This window comes from Athene noctua, chromosome 5, assembly GCF_965140245.1.
Source record: "Athene noctua chromosome 5, bAthNoc1.hap1.1, whole genome shotgun sequence".
Lineage (NCBI taxonomy): Eukaryota > Metazoa > Chordata > Aves > Strigiformes > Strigidae > Athene > Athene noctua.
The window spans coordinates 12,243,140-12,267,701 of NC_134041.1; the positions used below are offsets into that span (position 1 = coordinate 12,243,140).

The window sequence follows — 24,562 nt, forward strand, 5'->3', positions numbered from 1 at the left end:
AACCCTGCTTGAACCTACAAAACCAGCTGGAGCTACGGCAGACAGTGGGGGACAGGGGCTTGTGTCTGCTGGAGATCACTGTCCCCAAGGTGAGGGGGGAGCGCAGCAAATGTCCATGACACAGTGAGGGCAGCCAGCTTTGCCCCATGCATGCCATGGGCACCTCAGCCTGGCTGTGGCTGGGCACGTTATGGGGCAGGAGCCCCCCCAGTGCTGCCCCAGGGCTGGGTGAGCTGTGCAGGGGCTACACGGGTGGGAAGAGCAGGGTAAAGTGGGGGGCCCTCTGCCTCTCAGCTCCCAGCTGGAGGTGGCAGGCAGGGCTGACACCACCCATCTCACAGTGATCCCCACCTCGCCCAGCCCCACAAACCCTGCAAACTTTTGAAACTTTTATTAAATACAAAAACCCCGGTCTCTATGACCGAACGCTGCATTCAACGTACGCTGAAAAAAAGGGTCAGACATTCAAATGTACAAAAGTTGCCGGTGCCCCCCTGCCCTGGCGTGCTGTCCCACTCCCAACCCCACTGCTCCCGGTCCCCCGCGGGGTATGGGGGCGTGCCAGGGCTCCCAGTCCCATGGAGGGGCATGGGGCACCCGCCCTGCATGGCCCCGGCCTCTCTTGCCTGCAGCCCCCTGCCCCAGGCCTGGAGGGGGAAAGCCAGGGAAGGGGGAGACCCCAATGGCCCCTAAACTGCCTGTGGGGCACCCACTGCTGGAAAGAGCTGTGGGGCAGTCCCCCTCTGCCAGCCCCTACCAGGAAATGTTGTGGGGGTTCAAGTGAGCCCCATTTCTGCCTCCCCAAGCAGGGAGGGCAGGCACAGGCAGGGGCTGCACACACAGCATCTGCCTTTGGGGAGAGGGGATGGGATACCACCGCCACCCCCCAGCCCAGGGGAAACTGAGGCACAGCGAGGGGCATCGCTAACCAGAGGTCTCTGTTTGGCAGAGCTGAGATGGGGCCCAGCTCTAAGCACCAGACTAAAGCAGAGGAAGACAGCGAGCCACGTCTGCATGCCCAGTGGCACAGGCAGCGCCCAGCTGGGTCAGCAACCTCGTCCTGAGCCTGCCTGCTCAGGGGGACCCCAAGCTGCTCCCACTGCCTGGGGCTGGGGCAGCAGCAGCTCCAGTGCTGACGAAGGGGGAAGCCTGCACCCCGCTTCTCACAGCGCTGGTGGGGACCTCCCCAGCTCTCTCAGAGAAGTGGGATCTCACACTCCCTGCCTACCTGGGGTGCAGGCAGGAGCTGGCATGGGCAGGGGCCTCCATGCCAGGGCTGGGGCTGCCCCCTTCTTCCGTGCCGGGAGCCACACATGGGGCGGCCGGGCTCGTCCGCCAACACACCGAGTATGGGGCGGGGGTCCTGCAAACACACTCGTGGGGATGGGGGGGACAGAGAAATCCTGGGGACCGAGGGGCGGCCGTCTCCAGAAGGCAGCAGAGTAGGCAGAAAACATCCCCGTACAGTCCTGGCTCTCGAGCCGGGGCAAAACCCGCTGTGCCCAGCCAGCCTGGACACAGAGCCGGCTCCTGGCGGCTCCGCCGGCAGTGAGAGCACTAGCCCCGGGCCAGGCGGGGGGGTGGCCTGCCGATCTCCACCGTGATGTTGGTGTACATGGGCTGGCGTGAGACCTCCACCAACCGGTACTGCAGCGAGCTGATCCCATCCCGCTTCATCGTCATTTTGGTATTCTGGATCTTGGTGAATCTGGTGGAAAGGGGAGCAGGATGAGGTCTGGGGGGGCTTGCTGTGGTTGGTGCCAGCGGTGCCGGACCTCCGCGGGGGTGAGCAGAGCAGGGGAGCCAGTGGCTGGAGGCACCCCAGCGATCAGCCAGTGTCCCAGCTGCCCCAGGCCCTGCGGCTCACTCACCTCTGCGGGTTGGGCTCATTGTGTTTGTCGCGTTCGTGCTTGATCATGCGGTACCTCCCGATGCGGATGTCGGGCCTCGACACCTTCATGCCATTCAGGGAGATGCTGGGGGCCAGAAGCAGGGGTGGGGATCAGCCTGTGAGTACCAGGGTGGGACGTTCCCCAGCCCAGAGACCTCTGGGGTCAGACCCCAGCCCAAAAAACCTGTTCCTAGTTAAATGGGGCAGTGCCAAGCCAAGACGAGCAAAACCAGGCCATGGTGGGGCCAGTGCGATGACCGAGGGTGCCGCATGCCCCATGGCAGAACGTGTCCAAAGCTCTGCTCCCACACGGTGACCTCCATCTCCGCTGTCTGGCAGCTGCAGTCAGCCGGCACAGAGCGCACGACACCATCCGTTCCTCCCTCTGCAGCCTCTGCCCTTTACATTCTCTAAATGCCAGTGCCCAGCCCTTTCCACAGGGCCCTCCCCACACATTAAGGGCTGCCTGAAGCTCTCCCAGAGCTCCACACACTGCTTGTTCCCCACCCCAAGCCCACCTTGGATGGAAACTGCAACCATGCCACCCTGCCCACAGCACCTGCAAGGGGTGTTTTGCTCACCCGGCCATTATGAGCTGGTTGTGCACCACCAGCCGTGCGCTGCCCTGTGGGGAGACCCAGGGGAGATGAGGTGACAGCCCAATGCGGGGGGTGTGTGGGGGGACTCGGCTCAGGCTCTGTATGCGGCTGTGCTGCGGCCTGCCGGCTGCCGGCAGAAATGCCTGCTTGGCTGCCACACGGCCGCCACTAAGACACTTGCAAGTTTTGCATCCCAGCACTGGATGCTTCCAAGTTTAGCATCCTGGCCCTGGCCTGGAGCAGAGCCTGCAGGCACACCGCCCTGCTGGCGCAGCTCATACCACAGCGGGAGGGAGCCAGGCCCCACCACGCTGGGGGGAGTTCAGCAACAAGGAAGGCATGTCGGCCCTCCAACACCCTGGGAGGGGCCAGTTCGGTCCCTTAGGGTCACTAACCCTCAAGCTGGAGGGTAATTAAATCCCTCCTCGCCATGCGGCATGTATCGTGCACATCCCTTACTAAACCAGGAGCCCCAGCGCTGATGAGGGTGCCAGGTTGGTGCTCCACAGGGAGCCCTCAGCATACCCCAACCAGCCAGCACTGGCAAGGGGTCAGCACCTACCGGTTAAAGATGTCATCGTCCTCTCCTCCCCAGCCCCAGTACTCATTGGGAAAGCCATTGATCTTCAGGAACTGGGACTTGCTCAGCCCAGAGACACCACCAAAGTAGCCAGCATAGGGCAGCCTGCAGGTTGACAGCAAACAGGTCAGCCCCAGAGACAGGCAAGGATGGGGGTCAGCCCCACAGGTACCTCCAGGGACAAGCACCGGCCCTCCTCTGTGTCAAACTCCCACTCTGTCCCATTCCACATCCACAATTTGAGGCACCAATCCCACACCAGCCCCAGGGGACAACTGAGGTTGGTGGCCCCAGGGTCATCCCAGCAAAGCCACCCCAGCCGTGCCTGGGTGGAAACACCCCAGCTCCCCAGGAGACCCACCTGAACCCAAACTTGTCCATTCCAACAGCAAAGTGCCGCGGCTGCTCATAGCAGCGATAGAGGTTGCGGTCGTCCATGGGGATGAGGTCCACATCGCTGAAGATGAAGCAGTCATACTCCTCGTCATCCTTGAGCGCCTCCAGGAACCCCACGTTGAGCAGCTTGGCCCGGTTGAAGGTGTCCTCACCGAACTAAAGGGCAGAGTTCAGTGATGCCCACCTGCCTATCCTGGCCCCGCCACCCCCTTGCCTCTGCCCCCCCATACCTGGTTGATGATGTAGATGCCATAAGCCACCTTCTGCCGGCGCAGGATGGGGTGCAGGTAGTGCAGCCAGTACTTGAGGTGGTGCTCACGGTGCCGGAAGGGGATGAGAATGGCCACCTTCTGCCGGGGAAGGCAGTCCGGGGGGGTGTACTTGCCACCCTGGCGCACATCGGGGTTCTCCCGCTGCACCCGCTCCATGCTCATGGGAGAGCTGAACTCGATGAGCAGGCGCCCAACTGCAAGAGGGAGGGCAGGATGATGCCCGCAGGACGGGACATGGTCAGGGTCAGGGTCACCTGCCACTCCCGGCCAGGCTGGCAGAGCAAACAGTGAGGGGGACCTGCAAAGGGAACTGGCACTGCCGAGGGCAGAGGACGCTCAAAACCTTTCCCAAACAGGGGCAGAGACTGAGCAAGCCACTAACAAAGCCTGAAACCAGCTGTCCTGGTACCCGTTCCAGGCTGGGGTTTCACCATTGCTCCACTCCTGGGACCACTGGGAAGTCATGTCGAGGTCCCAGGGGACCAGGATGCCACCCACAGGCACCCAGCTCAGCCCCACGCTTGGACCCAGAGCCCAACTCCCCCCCCACATCTCACCTAAGCCAGTGGGTGTCTCCTGGCAGGGCTGCAAGGGCTTCTCGGTGGCGGACTGGTTGGCACAGGGCTTGGCGCTGGGGGACGGGGCCTCAGCGCCGGCCGGCCCGTAGCTGGGGACAGTGCCGTTGGGGCGGGAGGAGTTGGAGAAGGGGTGGGCACGCGAGGCGTTCCTGGCGTTGAAGCGGCTGAAGAAGTCCAGGTGCTGCGCGTAGACGTCGAAGTAGAGGATCATGATGATGACGAAGTGGAGCAGGCAGAGCAGCAGCACGGCCTTGCAAATCCTTTCCAGGGTCACCCCCAAGAGCAGCCTGGTCATCTTCCGGGCATGGGCAGGCGGACATGTGCGCTCAGCAGGGCAGGGGGCGGCTCCAGCCACGGACCCAATCCTGCTGAGACAACCCATGCTCAGGACACTGCAAGCCTAAGCTCCCAACCCCAGCCCGAATGACACGGGGGCAGCAGGAGAAGTGCAGGCCTGATGGGCTCGCAGGTCAGTATGCCAGACAGCACGGGCATACTGCACTCGGACCCCTGCTCTGAAGGGCATGAAGACAACATGAAGACACAAGAGATCCCTAGCCCCATGCAGCAAGCCTCCTCCCTGCTTTCCAAGGCCAAGACCAGGCCAGACCCACCCTCTGTCCCCATCACCCCCAGTAGGGAATGGGGATGCCCCCATGGGTGCTGCAAAGGAGGCTGGGCCCTCAGAGATCACATCCTCCAAAAATGCACCCAGCCTGGGGTGTCCCAAGGGCACCACGGGTGCCCCCCAACCACCCACTCCTTTCTGAGGCACTTAATTTCCCTGCTCCCCATCCCGCGCCCCCCCGCAGTGCTGCACCCCAGCAGCAGCACCGAAGCGGGGCCGGCAGTGAGCGCCATGTCGGTGGGGGCCGTCCTCGGGGCACCCAGCAGGGCGAGCAGCTGCACGGCAGACACCGAGCCAAGCCAAGTGGGACGTCCCAGCTCCCAGGGTAGGGGTCCCTGCTGTGTTCAGGGGGGTCCGGCTTACAGCCAGCAGCGCGCGTCCTTTCTCCTCCTGCTGCTGGTGGTGAGGCCCCCCAGGACGCCGGAAGCTACCAGGAGACAGGGTCCCCTTATCTCCCACATGACACCTGGAGCTGGGCCAGAGTCCTGCTGGGAAGGCAGCCGGGAGAGTCACCGGAGAGCCCCGGCTGAACCAAAGTGTCCAACCCCTCCCAGCCCCACCACTGCCAGGGCTCGGGCCGCAGCATGGCCACGCACCCCAGCTCCTGGCCTGGTCCCTGCCCCAGCCCCGCTCTCAGGGAAGAAGCTAGCACAGGGCAAGGCAACCGCAAGGCACAGGCATGGGCCTTCGCAAGGCCCTGGGGACCCTGGGACAGGCCAGCGCCGCTGCAGGGACCCCAGTGGCTGGGGAGCTGCGGCAGGACCCCCCGGCAGGAGCGCAGCTAGGACCCGAGGGTGCTGGCAACAGGCCCAGGGCCTGGGGCCAGCCCACCGGCAGCTGCCAGCCCTGGCCAGTGGGGCCCCCCGGGGAGCCACAGGGCACTGAGCCGGCAGTGACGGCAGCACCGGCTGGGAGCTGGGATCAGAGCCGAGGTGCGAAGCAGGACCCCCTGCCCAACCCCGCTCTGGCTGCCCTCTCCCAGCCTCAGGGCTGACCCCAGCAGGCAGTGGGGCGCTGGCAGGAGCCCACTGCAGGCAGGGAGGTGCTGGAAAAGGCTCCGAGCCCGGTGCCCCAACTGTGTTCACCCTCTCTCTCCACAAGATGCAGAAGGGGGTCTCTGCAAGCAGGGGTCTCCTGGCACACGCCAGCACCCCAACCCCTCTTCCAGGTTTTCTCTAGAAAGTTGCCCTCTGGAGAAAAGCTGGCTTTGCTGTTATCTCCCAAACCTTCTCACGGTCACGGCACCCTGTCACCCAGCACAGCCCTTGACACAGGGACCTGCTTGTCCCCAGTGCCTGCCAGAAACCCTCCCCAAAAACCCTCCCAGCAGGGAGCACATGGAGCAACAGCATCTCAACAGCCAGGTGGGGAGGTGCTAGGGAAAAATAATAGCAGGCTTTAGGGACCCTTTAGCAGGGTGATCCATGAGGCGAGCAGAGAGCGATTCACAACGGGAACAAAAGCAAAGCACTCCCTCGAACGGTAGCCACGGGATGCCACGAACATGAGTGGGCTTAAAACCACCCGCTGAGCAGAGGGCTATGAAATATGATGTCACCTCCTCCCCACGGCAGCACCTTCGCAGGGTGCAAGAGGCCAAAATCAACCAGGGACTGGGGAGCTGGTCCCCAGGGATTCACCCCTGTGCAGTGCGTGCCGTGGGGCCGGCGATACTCATTTTAGAGGGGATGCTCGTCCCAATGGGCTCCATCCTTCCCCCCGCAGGACATTCCTGGGCTGGGAGAAGGGAGGCACAGGGGGAGACGATGGCCCCGGTGCCACCAGAGGAGGAGACTCCCCCTGCGCCTCCCTTCTCCTGGCCAAAAGCGAGGTGAGGGGGTGCATTTAGCACATCCAGCTTCCCCGCCCCCCCCCCAATTTTTCCCAGTCCCCGACACATAAAAACTTATTAAAAAACGAGAAACAACCTCAAAAAGAGGCTTTTTTTTCCAGAGCCGGGGCGTGCCCACCCGTAAGTGACCGAGATCGCTTCCCCCGGGTCGCATCCCGGGCCTCCCCCACCCGGCCAGGCCTGTCCGCGCCGCTCCACTCACCGCGGCCTCGGGGCTGCCGCGCCTCCCCGGCGCCGGTCAGCGGCCCCCGCCGCCGCCGCCTCCTCTTCCTCTTCCTCCTCTTCCTCCTCCAGCCCCGGCCGCCGGCCCGCGGGCTCCCATGCCCGGGGCTGCGGGGGGGGGCCTGCCGGCCGGGCCGCCGCACCACCGAGAGCCGCAGGGAGACGGGGCCGCGCCCGCACGCCGGCTCCGCCCGCCGCCGCACCGGGCGGGGCCGCCGCCGCCGCCCGCCCCGCGCTCCGGGACCGACCGCGCTGCCGCCGGGCGAGGGCAGCCCCGCGGGGCCCGGGACCCCACGGATGCAAACACCAACCCCCCGGGGATGCTCGATGCCCCCCACTCCGCCCCGAGATGTTCAGCCCTTGGCCGCGAGCGCGGCACCGCGCTCCCTCCGAGCACCCCCGGGGGCACGGGCTCTCGGCGTTGCTTCCTCCCCTTCTTCCCGAGGGGTTTTCGGCAGCGTGGGGGGCAGCGCTTTCACGGACCCACCCGGCGTCCCCGAGTGCCAGTGCTGGCTCAGCGCCCAGCGCAACCTAGTTGTGGCTCCTTTCTCCCCCCACATCCCCCTTTCCCTGTTTCATTGCTAGGAAACACAGAGAATTCCACTCTCCCTACACAGCGGCACCACCGAAAGACCTTGGGCTGGTCCCACTGCACATTCGGCCCACCACGAGTAATTGTTGCTCTATCTGCAGCCTCTCCCTTCTTGCCAGCCACCCCATGGCATTGGTGCCCGTTTCAAGCAGCCCCTCTCCGCCAAGGCTTCTCCTCGTGCCCGCTGCCTGGCCGCTCACCCGAGCGGGGGCTTTCCCTGTGCCCCACAGCAGCTCCCTTCAGAAGGCAACCTTACAGCAGAGCTTGGAGGACACCCAACCAGCCCGGCCCTGCTCCACCCCTGCAAGAAAGCCCTGCTGAAAGCCGTCCAATTTCTGCCTTGGTTCAGCTCTTCGGCAAGTGGCGTTTCCCCTGTGAGTACTTACAGGCAGCCACCAAATCATTCAACTCTCGTTGCTGCTGCTCCTAAATGAGACAAGGTGCAAGGTGCTGGAGCCCCCCTTAAGCTTCTTCTCCATGCTTGAGCAGCAGGTATTCAGCACACCCAAGTCCTTGAACCCAAACACACCCCCCCTCCTAGAACAAGGAAGCGCAGGGTGAGCTCACCTCGCCGTGGCCAGCTGCGGGAGGCGGGCTGTGGGCCACCCCGAGACCAGCCCTGGTGGGTCTTGTGCACTCACAAGGGGCCCACAAGCAAGTCTGAAGCCTATTGCCCTGCTAAAGCCATGATACACACCAGCAAGATTTGGAGGGCAGAAAAGCACCTCACAGAGGGAGATTCCTGAGAGCAGAGGGATTTCCGTCAAGGCAGGGAAGGGCAAGACCCATCCTTGAAAGACAAGTGGGTGAGTCTTTCCAGACAGTTGTTAACCAGGAAGATGATTAACCCACAGAGCAGCTCCTCTACTACCAGTGCAGGTTCTCCAACCCCAGGCATCTCCTTCCTGAATACAGCCCCACAAGTTTGGCACGAGTCTGACGAGGTGGCCCTGCAGCTCCCAGGGGCTTCAGACATCTCTGGCCTGCAGCAGCAGCAATGCCAGAGGATGAGGGTACAGCGCTCATGCAGGACAGGCAGAACTCTGCCCACACCTGACACCCTTTCTCCTGAGCAGGCAGGGCCCAGCCTGCATCCCTGCCATTATGTGGGGCACAAGGAGCTCTGCCGCAGCCTCCAGCCAGCACAGCTAGTGGGACCAGTGGCCCGGTTTGCCCCAGCAACCTTCCCACGCCCAGGGCTGAAACACACTGCTGTCCCAAAACATCCAGGATGACATGGAGCAGAGCACATCCAGGATGATGTGGAGCAGAGCCAGAAGACTGCCAGAGCTCGGAGAGGCCATGCAGAGGCAGATGCCCTAGTTCAAGGGCAAAAAATCAGCAGGCATGAACCCTTCCCTGGTTTCAGCAGCCTCACCACTGCCCCAGTCCGTTGCATCCAGGTGGTAAGAGAGATGGGCAGCGCCAAGCATGCACCTGCTCTGACACAGCACTAACAGCACCAAGGGATCAATGCTTTCCCTACAAAAATGTACTGGCAGCACAGCAGGATGAGGGCCTTGTGCTGGATAAAGCAGACTGCAGAAGCACTGGCTCCAGGCTCTCCACAGAGCAGAGGCAGGAGGACCTCATTCTTCCCTTCCCCCAAGCAGCAGATGAGCTCAGGCCCAGCTGTCTGCAGACGGTTTCCCCATGCTGCATTCACCACAGCCAGAGAGAGGGGGGCACAGACAGCAGGAAGCATCCCCAGGCCTGGGACCTCTGCCAGGCTCCCCCAGAATAGAGGGGCACTGCAGACTGGAGAGCCCCGGCACCCAGCAGCATCCAGCCAACAGAGCTGCTGGCTGGGCCATAGCCTTGGAAAAGGCAAAAGCTTTGCTCCTCTGTCCTTCTGAGGTTCCCCAGCTGCACAGTGAGGCTACGGACACTGTGTACACTCCCTCTGTGCTAAACTACCTGGGTGGGAGCCGAAAGGCCCAAACCAGTTTGTGCCTGTGCCTCCAGCATGCCTTGCATGGGGCAGTGCCAGCCCTGGTAGGAGCCTGGCAGAGGCAGCGCAGGGCTGCCTGCTCCAGCAGCCTCCTACCTGCTCTGGGCAGCAAAGCAGAGCTCTGTGTTCCCACAGCCCAGAGGGTGGCCTCTTGCAGGCTGAGCAGGCAGCAGGGTTAACCCCACACAAGGAGGACAGCACCAGGCTCCTGGAGCAGGACAGGGACTCTGCCAGAGGCACAGAGGGGAATCTCTGAGCAGGGGGTCAGCCCAAATCAGCACCTGCTCTCTACAAGCCTCTCCAGCACACACAGGGCAGAGGAAGAGCTGCATCCTTGGACGAGAACCATATTTATTTCACGGACACAGAATTGCACTGGTGGTCGATTCTACACACACCGGGACACACAGCAGCAGGGCCCCGCAGGCTGGGCCAGGCTGCTGGGGGCAGAATTCACACAGATAAATTTGTTTCTTCCAAGGGGCCGATTGATCGGCAGGATGGGGCTCTACACAGCCAGGCTCTGGTTCCTGCTGCTGGGCAGCTCCCGCCCCAGCCAAGGATAGAAACATTAAATAAGTATATACAGCACCTCTTGAGGCGGGCTGGAACAGGCCGGGTGGGACAGGGCTCAGTTGCCCATTTTTACTTTAGATGTCTAGAAAGAAAAAAAAGAGGTTAGGCCATGCCCTGCAAAACCCAGCCCAGCACCCCAGTCCCATCCAAGCACCTCGAGACTGTCCAGAAGCTGCAGACAGCTTATCAGCCCCACTGACAAGATACGAGCACCACACAGGGTGCACCCAAGGCAACACCCTTGATGGCAGCTGCTCAGAGGGGCCATCGAGAGTTCACACTGCTGCAAGTAGGGATGGTACACTGTGGGGAGAGCTGTGCCACCCCAAACCTTGCAAGCAGCCTCCCCACCCCAATGCAGAGGATTGTGCTGGAGCCCAGGTGTGTCTCCCTGGAGCTGAAGAGCACCCAGCGCGACAGGCACCTTGTGCTTACATAAGCCTAGTGGCCCTGGGAGGTGGGTACCTGCAGGATAGCAACGATGACCCCAAACAGCCCTATGGCACTGCCAAAGATCTCCACAATCAGGATCTTGACGAAGAGGCTAGCATTCTGGGCATCAGCCAGGGCAGCCCCGCTGCCCACGATGCCCACGCAGACCCCACAGAAGAGATTGCATAATCCCACGGTCAGGCCAGCCCCAAACATGGAGAAACCTATGAGAGAAGAACACTGCAAGAGCAGGGGGTAACCCCCTTCCACCTGCACCCCGGGGTGGGGCACGCTGCAGCAGTTCTGCCTTGAGGTGACAGAAGACCTAGAGCTGCCAAGGACCAGCACCATCCTCCTGTTTGCACCCCAGCTCCCACAGGTGCCAGCAATCTGCTGCCACTGGAGAGCATAGCCCAGCTGGGTGCAGGAGGGTCTGGGGAAGGTAACTAAAAAGCTGCTTTTTGGTAGAAGAGTCCCATGTCCTCCAGACACCTGCAGCAAGCCATGGGCAGGTCAGAAGGCAGCAGTCAGGGTGTGGCAATGCACACAGCAACAGCACCAGGGACTGAACAGTCCTTACCTGCATGGTAGTTCCTGGCTCCAATTGTCTCTGGGGTGACTGCAGAGAAAGGCTGAGAGAAAGCACAGGGCCTGGGTTAGTGACAAATCTGTGGTCTCTGGGAGAGGCACCTGCCCCCAACACTGCATGAGGCAGCCACATTTTGGCCAGGGCTGGTCCCTGATGTCATGTCGCTGGGTGGCTTCACAACACCTGCCTTGGGCGTGCTCCCCAACCCACTCTTCAGCGTTGACAAAGACCACCACACAGACCACCAGCCCAGGGGCTCCCAGAGCCACAACAGTGTCCAAAGTCCCCCCACAAGGCCACCGCTCCCAACACCAGCCCATGCCCATGCATGGCCCCGAGGCCAGCGCAGGGCTGGCAGGGCAGCCCACGCCCTCCCATACCTCAGCCATGTTACTGATGACAATCGCCATGATGATCCCATAGATGGCCACAGCCTCGCAGAAAATGATGCTGTGGGAGAAAGGTGAAGTCTCATCACAGTGTCTCAGTGAATCTGACCATGCGTCCCAAGCTCTGCCCCACCCTGAGCATCCCCCACCACTTCATGCCCAGCCATCAGCAGCCAGACCCTTCCACAGCCGTATCTGAGCCTGCCCCACTGCTGCCAAGGGCAGAAAGGCTGTCCAGCCTACCCACTTTTTGTTCTCAAACAAGGGGAGCTGCCAATCACAAAGGCTGGCTGCTAGTTGTGCTGTGCCACCCAAGTAATCTGCGATGGCGCTGCAGGAAGCGGGTCCAGGGTGCCCTGTCCTCCAGCAGCCCCCTTCTGCTCCTTCAGGGAAGGGCTGTGCAAGTCTGGCCAGGGGAACCCTGCCTGGGGCAGGAAGTGTGATCTCGGGGTGTTTGTTTTGAACACACTGGGCTCATTCACTGTGTGATATCACACAGTGACTCTTTAAAGCAGCACTCTGGCTCTTTTAGGGCTCTTTGTTTTGAAAGCAAACGGCGTCAGCAGCTCAGCAAGGAACAGTCTGCCAGCAGCACCCAGCTAGAGAGAGGATGGGAGCCTCTGCACCAGGCTGGGACCTGCCCGGCTCCGTGTGGCACAAGCACTAACTCCAGGTCTGTGCTTACCTGACCAGATTCTTGGTTTTGATCCGAGGGGCTTTGACTCCACCACCAATGATGCTGGAGCCCGTGATGTAAATCCCCCTGCGGCAGACAAGGGTGGTTGGTGCAGGGTCTGGCACTCGCAGAAGGATTCAATAGGGAAACCAGGATCTTCCAGCTGAGCAAAGAATCGAGCATGCAGCTGGGGGACACTGCAGACTTGGCCTGTCCACCCCCAGGGTACAAGTGGTCCCGAACTCCACCACCTACACCAAGAGAGCTGCTGGGGCACAAGAGCCACCACTGCACAGCCTGGGCTCAGGGGTATGACTTCCAGAGAGCCAGGGACATCCCTGCCTCTCCACTGCCAGTGCAGCCTGTGAGGTGGTCTGCCCAGACCCCCAGGAGCCCAGCAACCTGGCTCCACTGCTGTGGCGATCCACACAGCACCACACCCCTGCATGTACATGCTGTTCTGCCCCTGCCCTGCCGTGGGGAAACCACAGTGTATACACAGCTACCAAAGTGGGACAGCAGAAGCCTGCTAAAGAGTCAGCCCCACTCACCAGGCAGCTCCCACCACAGACAGGGAGATTGCCAGGCCAATGCCCAGGTTGGACCACATGAAAGGTGAGGTCTCCGTCAAGAACCTGGAGAGAAAGAAGTGCCCTGAGTTAGCACACAGGCTGAGCCCCCTTAGTCATGGTGCACAGCCCCGAAACAGGCACCCACCACCCAATCATGCAGCCCAAGATGGGTTGGGCACTGCCAGACAGTGGGACACAAGAGCCTCTCTCTGCCAGCCAGCAACCCAAGACCCTCACCTGCATGGACCGAGATCTTCCCCCCAAACCCTCACTGTGAGGGGAAGCCTGGGCTGGGAAGGGCAGTGATGGCTGCACCAAGACCTCACATGGAGCCAGCCACAGGTACACGTGGACTGCATCTATCCCGCCTCATGGAAAGCAGAGGCCCTGCTCACTGTAGCTCCCATTTCCCTGCGATGCAGTGACCACTGCTCATTGCTCAAAAGCAAGTGCTGTTCTCTGCAGGCACTGCCAGCGCTGCCCACCTCCTCACACAGCCCTGAGGATGCCAGAATTTACAGCGAACTCACCAGGCCACATCGAAGCGGAAGCCCAGGTCAAATATTGTGTAGCAGATCCCTGGAAAGCAAGAGTGACATGGGAACCTTCAGATAGGCATCAGCTACCAGCTTGGCACTGCTGTTTCCTCTGTCACCTGTGAAGCCCCAGGGCAGAGGCCCAGGAGCATATGCAGGAGGGCTACTAGGAAGACTGGCTCAGGTGCCCAGAGCTGTGGGGCAGGGTGGCCTGCCCAAGTCCTGCCCCAGTGATCCCAGCACTCATGTATCAGTGCAGAGCAGAGACAGCCCAGACCCACCATACACCCAGACCCCATCCCAGTCTTCACCCAGAAGAGGATCGTGGTGGTTGTTGCACCCATTTTCTGTTCCCTGACCCTGCTGAGTGCCCACAGCCCATACTGGGCAACACAGGCTCAAAGGCAACCCACAGGCTGGTGCCCCAGCACAGTCTCCATCTGCATCACCCAACAGCTCAGCTCCACTGGAGAGCCACAGCACTGGGTGACCAGCTAGCTGCAAGCCCTTCTCTCTCACAAGGGAGGCGAGAGGTGTGAGGCTGTGCCCTGACCATCATGTGCTGCTCCATCACCATCCCACCAGGGTCTGTGCTGTTTCCCAGGAGCCCATCAACACCAGAAGCTGCAGCTATCCCCCAGCACCCCCCTTTCCAAGGCTGTGGGTGTTCAAGATGTGCCTGTTGTCCTTCGCATTTCCCTCAGGGTTAGTTATTTCCAGAGAAATTTGTATCCCAACACAGGCAGGAGACACCAAAGCACAGGCCTGAGAAACCCAGCAGAGCCCTTCCTTTCGAGGGATTACAAGGACAGCTTGCCCTGCTGTAACACGAGTGTTCCTCTCCTGTGCTGAATCGCAGCCAGGAGTCATATCCAGCAAGCAGTCCCGTGCAGCCCAAGTACACACAGAGGTGCTCACACCATAACCCTGTCCTGCTTTGAGCTTGTGAGCAGGAAACACAGCTACAGACCAGAAGACACTCACTCTTTGCGTAGCTCACAGAGCACAGCTGCAAGAGAGGGTGACCTGGCCCTAAGGAACAGATAAGCGCAGGCAGCATGGTACTGTCTGCTCCACACCAGATAAAGAGGGGGAAGGGATGGCTCTACCACTGCTGACTAGAACTAGTGGCTCTGTGACACCAACCCCACGTACAGCCGGGAAAAGTGGAAATGGGAGACTTCTGAAACGCTTAAAAGCGGCAAAGGGGTCACTGCACCTGTTCTTCTGCTCCCTTCCCCCTGGAGTTGCAGCCTGAAGACAGGAGGTGATGGCAAACTGGTGATGTGCCCAGCAGCAATACAGGGGCAGGACCATGTGCCCCCAGTCTGAGGAGCCCTTCCCTGTCCACAGCCAAGACCTGCAGGACAACTCATCCCACGGGATTGCCTCGGCACTACAGCGTAGGGAGACCTGCCAGCCTTGCAGCAGGGAGGTCCCCATCGTCCCTATGTGCTAAACCCCTCCACATGTGACTCAGGGCTCAGCACCACACACACCGTGAGAATGTACAAGCACTGCCAGGCGAGCTGGCCCTGAAATGGGAAGTGGTAACGCCCCTCCCACCCACAGAATTGAGGTGTCCCCTGTCCGCTGCTGTGACACACACAAACGAGGAATAATGCCAGCACAGCCAGGGAGCACAGAGGGAGGCCACATCCCAGTCTGCACACCCAGCAACCTTCAGGGATGATCTCTACGGTGCTGGGCCCAGCTGGTCTGTGACTTGTGTTTTGGCTTTGCTGCTTGGCTGCCAGAGCCAGAACTGAACCCAGCCAGCCTCAGCCGCCCCCACTCCCCAGGAGTGGTAAAGAAGAGCTACAACCGGCTCAGGGCAGATCCTCAGAGCACCTTCCATTTCTCCAAGAGCAGGTGTAGCCTTAGATTCATATACAAAAGAAAGAGTGGACACTTGTGAGCTCTGATTCCCAGCCCTGCAGCCAGAAGGACAGAAAAGAGCTGGGGTAGCAGGACCGGAGCATGAAAGCAGGGCTCAGGACAAGGAGGGAAAGCATAGAGAGGCACCACTACAACACCACGCAGAATGAGACCACTTCCTGCTCATGCCTTCCCAAAAAAGGATTGCAACAGGACAGAGGAAGTTGCAAGCATCTCAGCTCATCGAGATTTTCCAACAGTCTCAAGTTCACAGTGTGCATCTGCACTGGTGCAAGCTGCATGATTCAAAGAACTCAGTAAGGCAGCCCTGGGCCTGGCACTGGGTTCACCAGGCCTTGGAAACACGAGGGAGTGAGACAGCCTTCATTATTTCTGACTCAGTCTCTCCCCTCACCCAAATGCTGAGGCAGGAGTTAAGGTCTCCCCAGTCTCTGTCTGGCTCATTGTCACTTCACTCTGCGCTGAAAGAGGAAATAACCAATAGCTCCGGCATAAAACCTTCCTACTACCTCTTGCATATTAATTCCATCCTCAGTGCTACTGAGCCCAACACCATCAGCAGCAGAGCCTGGGGCTGCCACAAGCTGCAACATGGCAACACACCAGCTCTGCAATCATCAGGACAAACTCGCACGTTTCTTTATGCTGCCACAGCCTGGCAAAGTGGGAGGTCGATCTCCTCCATCCATGGGACATCAGCTGTCACAGCCTGAAAAACCAGGCACCTGCCTTTACTTCCCCTTATCTGATAAATCCAGACAGAACCCTTGACTGGCACCAGCACCTTTCTGCTCTCGCATACAGAGAAGTGACTGCTGAAGCCGCACAGGCTCCGAGCACTGAAAGCTGCGCATCCAACAGCAGCTGATAGTTGCGCTGCACTGCTGGGGGTCCAAGCCCTCTGAGGGGGCAGCTGACAGCACCCAGGGGGTGATGTCCAGACTGAGGAGCCCCACAGCAGCCTTTCCGGTGCCACGGCAGGCCACGGGCCAACCCTCCTCAGCCACTGGGGCACTGACAACCTCGCACCCCCTCGACCCCCGCCTCTCTTTTCCACGCCACAGCAACCCCCCCAGCCCCTCTCCAGCAAGGGAGCAGCCAGCGCGGACACGGGCCCGACCTACAGCCTCCCCTGAGTGCCGCAGCCCCTTCCTGCCCCACGGCCGCAGCCCCACGGCCCAGCCCTGTAACCCACCGCCCTCCGCCCCTCAGCCCAGCCTTGTCCGTGACCCGCGGCCCGGCCCCCAGCCCCCCGCCCGCCGTCCGGCGCTGACCGACGCCCAGCATCGTGGTCCAGAAGGCGAGGCCGAGCCCCGAGTACAGCAGCGCGAGCCCCGTCATGGCGGCAGCGGCGCGGGACGGAACCGAGCGGTCCGGCCGGGCGCGAGCGCGTCACCTGACCCGCGCGGAACACGTGAGCGGAAGCGCAGCGCCCGAGCGGAAGTAGCGTCGTGCACCGCCCCCACCGCGCCCGCTTATTGGCTGTCCTGCCGCGAGGGAACTACATAGACCATAACGCACCGCGAAGGTAGCCTCTTTCCATTGGCTGTCCTCCTCCGCCCCGCCCTGCCGTGAAGAGCGATAGGTCCCGCTCCGCCAGGGGCGGGATTTCCGGGATGAGGGAGGACGGTTCCGAGTTCTGATTGGCCGGCTTCGCGCCCCAGCCCGGAAGCGGGCGCATGGGTCCCGCGTGGAGGGCCTGACCCCCGACCCCGCAGCGCCATGGCAACGGCCTTCAGCAGCGATGGGGAGGCCGCGCTGCGGCGGGAGCTGGGCCCGGCGGCGGCGGCCCCGCGGGGGCAGCTCGACGGCTTCTACGAGATGGGCCAAGCTGCCGCCTTCGTGCGGGGCGGCGGGTTCCGCAAGGTGAGCGGGGCCGGAGGTGAGGCAGGGCCGCGGGCCGCCCCTCCCCCGTGCTTCACTCCATGTTCCTTCCAGGTCGCCCTCCAGTTCCCTGACGAGCTCCTGGCGGACGCGGCGGCAGTGGCGGCCCGGATGGAGGCGGCGACCGGGGCCGAGATGTACATCCTGGGAGACACTACATACGGCAGGTCGGTGTGGGGTCGTGCGGGGTGTCACGGGGTTCCTCCATGGGCAGCAACGGGGCTGCTCATCCCCAGCCTGGCAGGGCCGAGGGTCAGAGCTGCTCGGGTTGGGGACAGAGGTGCCAGGGAGGAGAAGGAGCTCAGTGGTGCAGAGCCCGTCTGACAGCAGGTCTTCTCGCAGCTGCTGTGTGGACGAGGTGGCCGCCGAGCACGCGGGTGCCGAGGCGGTGCTGCACTACGGTCCGGCCTGCCTCAGCCCCTGCAGAAAGCTCCCGGTGCTGCACATCTTCGGGCAGCAGCCCCTGGACATCGGGTGTTGTGCGGAGGCCTTCCGGGAGCTCTACCCTGACCGGCAGAGTCGTGTGGTGGTGCTGAACGATGTGATCTATGCCCATGCAATGGGTGAGTGCTCTGGGGCAGGGAGCAGGGCTTTGGCAGCACTCAGAGTCCTGCAGAGCTACCAGGGGGAGAGGCAGCAGCAGGCAGGCAGTCCTCAGACTTGATGCTGTCCTCTCTCCTAATATGCTGTCCCACCTTCTGCAGGGTGGGTCTGTAGCCCTCATTTGTTCTCACTCCTCTCTCCCTTCAGGTGAGCTGGAACAGCAGTTGTGCCCTGAATACCCTAATATTGTCTTCTCCAGGGTGGTGTGTGGGGACCCTCCTGGTCCCACACTGCCCGGGGAGGTGCGGCAGTTTGGTCGCCAGTTCCCAGTGGAGGCACCGGGAGGTCTGCAGGACTATGCCATGTTCTACGTGGGAGCTGAGGGCCTGGCCCTCACCAGCTTCATGCTGACCTGGAACCAGTGCCCCTTCAGTTCCTTCGACCCTGCCACCGGCTGCAGCCGCCACGAGACCTTCAATGTGAACCGGGCCCTGATGCGACGCCTCTACCTGGTGGAACGGGCCCGGGATGCCCGTGTGGTGGGCATCCTGGTGGGCACCCTTGGCGTGGCAGGCTACCTGGCTGTGCTGCAGCACCTCCGGGAGCTTCTGCACAGGGCCGGCAAGCGCAGCTACACGCTGGCTGTGGGGAAGCCAAACCCTGCCAAGCTGGCCAACTTCCTGGAGGTGGACATCTTTGTCCTGGTGGCTTGTGCTCAGAACTCCCTGTTGGACTCCAGTGATTTCTACCGGCCTGTTGTCACCCCCTACGAGCTGGAGCTGGCCTGTAATCCAGCCCGTGAATGGACGGGGAATTACCTCACCGACTTCCGAGACCTGCTGCCAGGTAATGCTATGAACCAGCCACACAACACCCTCCTAGGGCGCATCCTGCCCTGTTTCCCTTCGTGGAGGCCACGGTTGCCCCGGCTCTGCACCAGCTGGAGGACAGACGTGAGCACCAGGCTGATGTTACTGTTTTCCGGCAGGTGCCTGTGCGCATGTTGAGCTCCCACCGGCTGTCCCTGCAGCAGAGGCTGTTCCCGACATCTCACTGATCACGGGGGAGATGCGTGCTGCCCACCTCTGCGACCCCTCGGCCCCCCAGCAGCCCCCCAGCACCGTCCTGGCCTGCAGGGACCAGACACGGGCTCTTGCGGAGATCAGCCCTGCTGGTTTGTGATTCGGTTGCGTTGGGGGGGCTGAGCCCTGGTGCAGGGGCGGTGTTGCCTCCCTGCTCCCAGTAACAATTTCCTTTCTCTCTCCTCCCAGCCTCCTTCCTGGAGTCCCGCAGCTGGCGGGGCCTGGAGCAGCAGCTGGGGCAGACCCCCATCTCCAAGGCTGTGCAGGGGCGACGAGGGATTGCTATTGCCTACGAGGACGAGGGGCGGGAGCAACCCTGATTCGGCAGGAGCAGGGGGCACGCAGGGCCCTGGGGGTTGCCTGCTGCTGGCTGTCAGACCCATGAGGGTCTCACAAGGGTCCGGACCAGCCACCAGCTGGCCCTGTACTGGATGCGGCCAAGGGTCAGTAGTGCTGCAGTGGGAGAGCAGGAGTTGTGTGTGGTTTTGGGGTGCCTGTGTCACCCTGGGGCTCATGGCCAGGGCAGGGGCAGGCCAGGAGAGGTGCTTGGCCCAGAGGGCTCCCCGCTCCAGGGCAGCTTTGGCCCTCCATGGAAAGGTCACAACTTCACACAAGCCGACAGCACCACAACTTGAGGCTTTTGTGGGCTATTGCTGCTAACTAAAGCTGAACTGAAAAGGACTCATGAGTGAATCGTCTTCTAGAATAAAACATGGGCTGAGAGGAGCACAGACAGGGCTGATACCAGGTGTCCCAGAGTGAAAGTACAGATAGATGATGGTGTGCACCTGGGGAGCAGAGCCCTGTGCATCAGTTAAAAATGGCCCAAGAGAAAAGCAGAACTAGGATCCTCAGAAACAAAAGCGCGTTCACAGGCTGGGCTGGGGAGCTAAGGCAAAAGGCAGAGAGCTTCAAGTGTGAGCAAGGTCTTCACCTGCTCTGATGCCCAGGAGTGGGGTGCACACGCTGTGCTGCAGGGAGGACCCTGCATTTGGTGGGGATGGAGTCTGGCCCCTCTCGCGTGGGGCAGGACCATTTCTGCTCCGTGAGCTGCTCCATGCCAGGTGGGGGAAGCAGGGGGGACTCGTTTTTGCCATCCCTCAAGCTTTGAGGCATCCCAACCTTAATTCAGCCTCCTCCACTGGGCTCTTCCCCAGAAGCAAGGGGCAGGCAAAATCCAGTCACCGCAAAAATGACAGCCACAACATAGAAATATTCTTAATATAATTAGGTGCAGGGCCTCCCCCCTCCCAACCACACGTACAAACGAGCAGGGGGCGAACCCCCCACACCCAGCCAGCCACTGCTGCGGGCACAGGGGCAGCCTCCCCACCACGGGGCGTGGGCACCCATGGGGAAGGGCTGGTAGCCCCGGCACGGGGCAGTCCGTGCTGGGACAGTCCTGCCCAGGCTTCACCCCCCCGCGCCACCACCTCCTGCAGCCGGCACTCCCATCCCCTGCGAGGGGGGAGCATGCTGGGGGAAACAAAGATGCTGACACCGAGATGCGGCCACCAAATCTAGCTGAGGAGCGTCCTGAGTGGGTTAATTCTAGGTGGAGGGTTATTCTACGAGCCGTACTGCAGCAGGGTGGGGAGGATGAGGGGGGGGCTTCCTTGCGGGGAAGAGCTGGTCTGGGCAAATTGTCCGCGGTGCTGGCCAGGTGCTCAGTAGTCTGCTGTGTACTCTGTGCCATGCAGACCTCGGCACAGCAGGGTGAACTCCTTCACCATCTCCTTCACTCGCCGCTTGTTCACACGCTCTCTGCTAAGACAGAGGGAGGGGACAAACATGAAGCAGGAGGGACATGCCAGGCCATACAAGGGGGGTTATTCCCACGGTGCATGGGGCACAGCCGCCCCAGGGAGGGGTGCACAAACCTGAGGATCTGCTGGCTGAAGGTCTCCTTCTGCTCAGGGCTGACACGGGCCGAGGGGAAGCCATCCTGCTGCATGGCCTCCTTGATCCAGACGCTCAGGTAGCTGAAGCAGTGCTTGTTCAAGGCAAAGAGGATTTCTGCGAAGTGATCCATGAGGCTGCGGGAAGCCTGGCCGCCAACACCCTGCCACCGAGCAGACAGACCCCGCTGAGCCCCTGGCATCACCCTGCCAGCACCCGCCCACACTGCCGGGCTCTCTGCCCCCAGCTCCGCAGGGATGCTGCTCAGGAACAAGCCCACAGCTACCCGGGGAGCCCGCGGTCCCAGCGTCTCTCACCTCCAGTACCGCCTGCAGCAGCACTTTGCCGTTCTCATGCACGACCTGTCCCACAGGGGCAATCTCTCCGCAGCGGGGCAGCAGCTCCGTCTGCAATACAGAGCCCAGCCTGCTCAGTGCCAGAGCCAGCTCCGCACCACAGCACCACTGCCCCACCTGCAGCCTCACTCCTGCCCTCCCAGCTCTCAGGGGGCTGCACGATGCCACAATACTCACAAAAAAGCCACAGGATGCTTTGACTGTTGGGGCCTCAGGGAACTTGAGCGAAAGGACACCTGCGGGCAGAAATCACTCAGGTTAGCAGCCAGGAACACCGCACACCACCCCAAATCATCCCTGTGGTCCCCAGCTTTTGGCTGGTCTGCGCCTGGCTCTGCAGGAAGAGCAGGCTGGCTTCTCGGCAGAGCAGTTTAGAGCACACGCCCATGCCCATGGTACTCACCGCACTGAAACACTGCTTTGACATCCAGGTTGCTACACAGGAAAAGGTCCGGCTTCCTTTTCAGAGCCTGCAAGGCACACAGACAGGCAGCATAAACCCAGCGCTGCAGAGGCAGCCAGGAAACCTCCAAGGAACCCGGTGCCCCAGACAGCCTCTGCCTGGATGCACACTTACCTGGGCACACCCATGGCAAACGGCAGGTTCACACAGTACAGCAGGAATCCATCACTTTTCCCCCCACCAAGAAAATATCAAGCAAACAGCCAGGCAGTTTGCCACACTCAGGGACTGCCAACCCCAGGACCTGAGGCTAGATGCCACCGTGGTGTACACACAAATGCTTCGGACAGAGATGGGACAGAGGGCTCCTGTCCCACCAGAACAGGCCAGGGAGCAGCAGCGCTCCCAGGACAAGGGCAGCCATGTGGGGCCCAGCAGAGACCAGCTACCTCTGTGCTTTGCTCCATTCCTCGGAGAAGCTGCCATCCCTGGGGGTCACAACAACTGGTTCAAGCAGTAACCCCACACTGGACCAGTAGCTCGCTCTGGTTGGGGTCTAAGGCACAGATGATGAGATGCCAACACTGCTTGGCAGTGGCTGAGCAGAGAGTCTGAGATCAGAAAAGCTTTGGTGTTTTTTCTGCCACACAGCAATCCCACCAGCCTTTGTGGAGGTCAGGCACTGCTGCCAAGGACACCCAGAGCTGTGGCACCTCATGCAGTGGCTTTGTCCACCCTGTACTGGCCCTGGGCAGTCACGAGGCAGAAACGTTTCAGCATGCACCCTCCACTCCCTGGGAAGGGTTTCTGCCCTGCCACGTAACATGGCCATGTCTGTGCCTTGCCAAGTGTGCCACTGTGCCCACAGTTGCGGGCCAGCACTGCAGATGGCAGCCACGGCTCTTGCCCTGCTGTCACTGTAACACTGGGGACAGCAGCCATAGCACTGGAGTGGCCCCGTTCTGTGGCCGAAGCTCAGAAAGCAGGATACCAGGGCAGGCAGCCCTTGGGCTGAGCTGTGTGCAGGGCCAGTGCTGCCCTCCGAGCCTGCTCCCAGGAATGAAAGCAGGGACAGCTTTCAGCCAGCAGCACCCAGGACACACGGCCATCTGCCCACAGCCATGATCTCTACTTGAATCAAACCAGACATTTCCCATCCCTTCTCCCCAAGGGAAAGCCCACAGCCATCTGCTCAGTGCAGAGAACATATGCTGGAAGCTAAGGAGTTTCAGGGTAACCCCATCTCCTTTCTGACCCTTTGTATCACACGCTGCAGAAGAGGACTCAGGTTTGGGCACTGAAGGCATGGCTGTACCAGGTGGAGATGGCACAATCGCAGGGACCTGCCTCCCTGCTAGATACAAGCAGAGACCTTCACAGGGCAATCCAGCCACAACATACCCGTGCGTATACATACAGTGTGCACCATCCCTCCTGATGCACCAGCACCACCTTCAGAAGGCTAGCTAGTGGGTGGGCAATGGTCTAGAAACACATCCAGTTATTGTGGCTGCTGCTGTCTCGTCAGCCCCATACTGCACAAACACTTGCAAAAGACGTAGTTTTACCCATGGGAGACTACCCCCACTGGGGCCCTATTGTGGGCTCCAGAGCAGTTGGCTCCTGTAATACGACTCAGCTGCAGGTTCCTCTACCCTGCCTGTCCGAGGCAGCTGGTTTTAACCCAAGTCCTGCATGCTGCAAGACCAGTTAGCTGGTACAAAAGTCTTCCAGCATGCTCAGATTGCTACCTACCTGCAGGGTGCTTCTCCCAGCCAAACCAGACCCACAGCAGGCAGAGCCCCCCAGGCTCTCCTGCAGACGCACTGCAGCATCTGTTCCTCACTCTGCCGGTGCCATAGGGGAAAGCATGACAATACTGAGAGGGCTCCTTCCTGCAGTGCGCCTCCACCAAGGGAGACAGAGCCCAATCTGGGCACATGTGCACATGTCTAATGTAGACAGAGAAGCTTTTTACCCCCATGAGATGGGGCCCTGTGGAGCTCCTCCCATTAGCAAGCAGTACCAGGTAGGTCCAGCTGCTCTTTCTCAGCACCAGGAGCCCTGCTCCAGCTCTGGGGCCTCTTACTGCCAGCCTCTCTTCCCTGTCTCCTGCCAGAGCAGCTCCGCTCACATGTTCTGGGATGGACACAGATCTTTAAATGCTTTCAAATGGGTATTGGCTCTCTGGTGAGGGCGGTCCTGCAGGCTGGTGCAGAAAGGACATTGGGTTCTCCATAGCAGCTAGGAGACTCCCAGACAGATCTTCAGAGCAGGCTCTTCTGTGCCTGGCTCTTCAGCAGCAGGTGGGCATGGGAGGGACACCGAAGCCCACTCCTCCAGCAGACAGGGGACAGTGCAGGGCTGTACAGGCAGTTCCTGCAGCTCTCCAGAACACAAAGAGGAGCCCTGCGAGGGGTGGGTGGATGTGCCTGCAGCCCTGGTGAGGAGGCAGGCTGGAGAGCCCAAAAATCCTACCTGCAACCAGGAGCATGCATACGAGTGATACCTGCTAGCCAGGGAGTGGACAAGAGCTCCCAAACACCAGAATCTGCCTGGTTTTGCAGACGCAGACCTGGGTGCAAGCCCCAGTCACCGTGGCTGTGTGGTCCTGGAAATGGGTGCTCTGGCTGTGCGGGTGGCACTGAGCCCCACAGCCCTCCAGGCTGGATGCTCACCTCAGGCACAGCAGCAGCGATGCTTTGCACTGTTCCCAGCACACCGCGGGGGCAGGAGGGGAGCAGCTGAGGACAGATCTTACTGCAAAGGGTGCTGGCACCACTCTGTGCAGCCTTACGGCAGACTGGTTATTTTATACTTAGCTTTGAGTAAAAACAATAACTCCAGGGTCTCTGGCATCTGTAAGACATTTGGTTTAAGCCAGCATGCTCTTGTGATCAACCAGCCATCGTCCAGAGCGGATTGCCAATTCACGTGGTGGCAAAACAATCAGCCGCACCAACTGGGCAGTCCCACAGGCTGCAGCCAAGCCCAAACAAACATATTGTAAAGTCAAATAAAATCCTGTCACACAGAGAGATGGCTCCCTGTGAGCTTGTGACAGGGGCTGATATGCAGATATCAGGAGGTAGTTACTGCTTCTGAATTACCTGAGTAATGCTGGCTGAGGGAGAGGACACTAACACTGCCTGCATGGGGAAACCA

At 61.0% G+C, this 24,562-nt stretch overlaps 4 protein-coding genes across 6 annotated transcripts in view; 1 reads left to right on the plus strand and 3 right to left on the minus strand.

The window, feature by feature from the left end:
- Positions 1-376: 376 nt before the first annotated feature.
- B4GALT2 (beta-1,4-galactosyltransferase 2) lies at positions 377-7,134 on the minus strand. The gene is made up of 7 exons (XM_074906346.1): positions 6,999-7,134; positions 4,296-4,681; positions 3,697-3,932; positions 3,432-3,622; positions 3,053-3,175; positions 1,872-1,976; positions 377-1,708 (listed from the first exon to the last, which is right to left on the minus strand). Exons 2-7 carry the CDS (start codon positions 4,609-4,611, stop codon positions 1,558-1,560), a joined length of 1,122 nt encoding a protein of 373 aa, XP_074762447.1. The 5' UTR covers positions 4,612-4,681; positions 6,999-7,134; the 3' UTR covers positions 377-1,557.
- A 2,761-nt stretch (positions 7,135-9,895) lies between these two features.
- On the minus strand, positions 9,896-16,651 carry ATP6V0B (ATPase H+ transporting V0 subunit b). The gene is made up of 8 exons (XM_074906349.1): positions 16,505-16,651; positions 13,326-13,374; positions 12,775-12,858; positions 12,233-12,310; positions 11,539-11,608; positions 11,150-11,201; positions 10,603-10,793; positions 9,896-10,219 (listed from the first exon to the last, which is right to left on the minus strand). The coding sequence occupies exons 1-8, from the start codon at positions 16,569-16,571 to the stop codon at positions 10,193-10,195; spliced, it is 618 nt and encodes a 205-aa protein (XP_074762450.1). The 5' UTR covers positions 16,572-16,651; the 3' UTR covers positions 9,896-10,192.
- Positions 16,652-16,910: 259 nt separating this feature from the next.
- On the plus strand, positions 16,911-19,412 carry DPH2 (diphthamide biosynthesis 2). 2 transcript variants are annotated; one of them, XM_074906347.1, is made up of 6 exons: positions 16,911-17,096; positions 17,169-17,281; positions 17,457-17,677; positions 17,865-18,503; positions 18,646-18,831; positions 18,929-19,412. In XM_074906347.1, the coding sequence occupies exons 1-6, from the start codon at positions 16,953-16,955 to the stop codon at positions 19,057-19,059; spliced, it is 1,434 nt and encodes a 477-aa protein (XP_074762448.1). In that variant the 5' UTR covers positions 16,911-16,952; the 3' UTR covers positions 19,060-19,412. The 2 variants fall into 2 exon arrangements, with proteins under 2 accessions (XP_074762448.1, XP_074762449.1); XM_074906348.1 differs by having other exon boundaries at positions 17,532-17,677.
- Positions 19,413-19,946: 534 nt separating this feature from the next.
- The window catches only part of IPO13 (importin 13), a 31,680-nt gene continuing 27,064 nt past the window's right edge, over positions 19,947-24,562 (minus strand). The window contains exons 16-20 of one of the 2 annotated variants that reach the window (XM_074906351.1): positions 21,398-21,464; positions 21,172-21,230; positions 20,956-21,045; positions 20,620-20,801; positions 19,947-20,503 (exon numbers count right to left, since the gene is read on the minus strand). In XM_074906351.1, the coding sequence (XP_074762452.1) occupies positions 20,407-20,503; positions 20,620-20,801; positions 20,956-21,045; positions 21,172-21,230; positions 21,398-21,464 (495 nt within the window). In that variant the 3' untranslated portion in view covers positions 19,947-20,406. Of the gene's footprint in view, positions 20,507-20,619; positions 20,802-20,955; positions 21,046-21,171; positions 21,231-21,397; positions 21,465-24,562 lie in introns of both variants that reach the window. The other variant, XM_074906350.1, reaches the window with a different exon arrangement.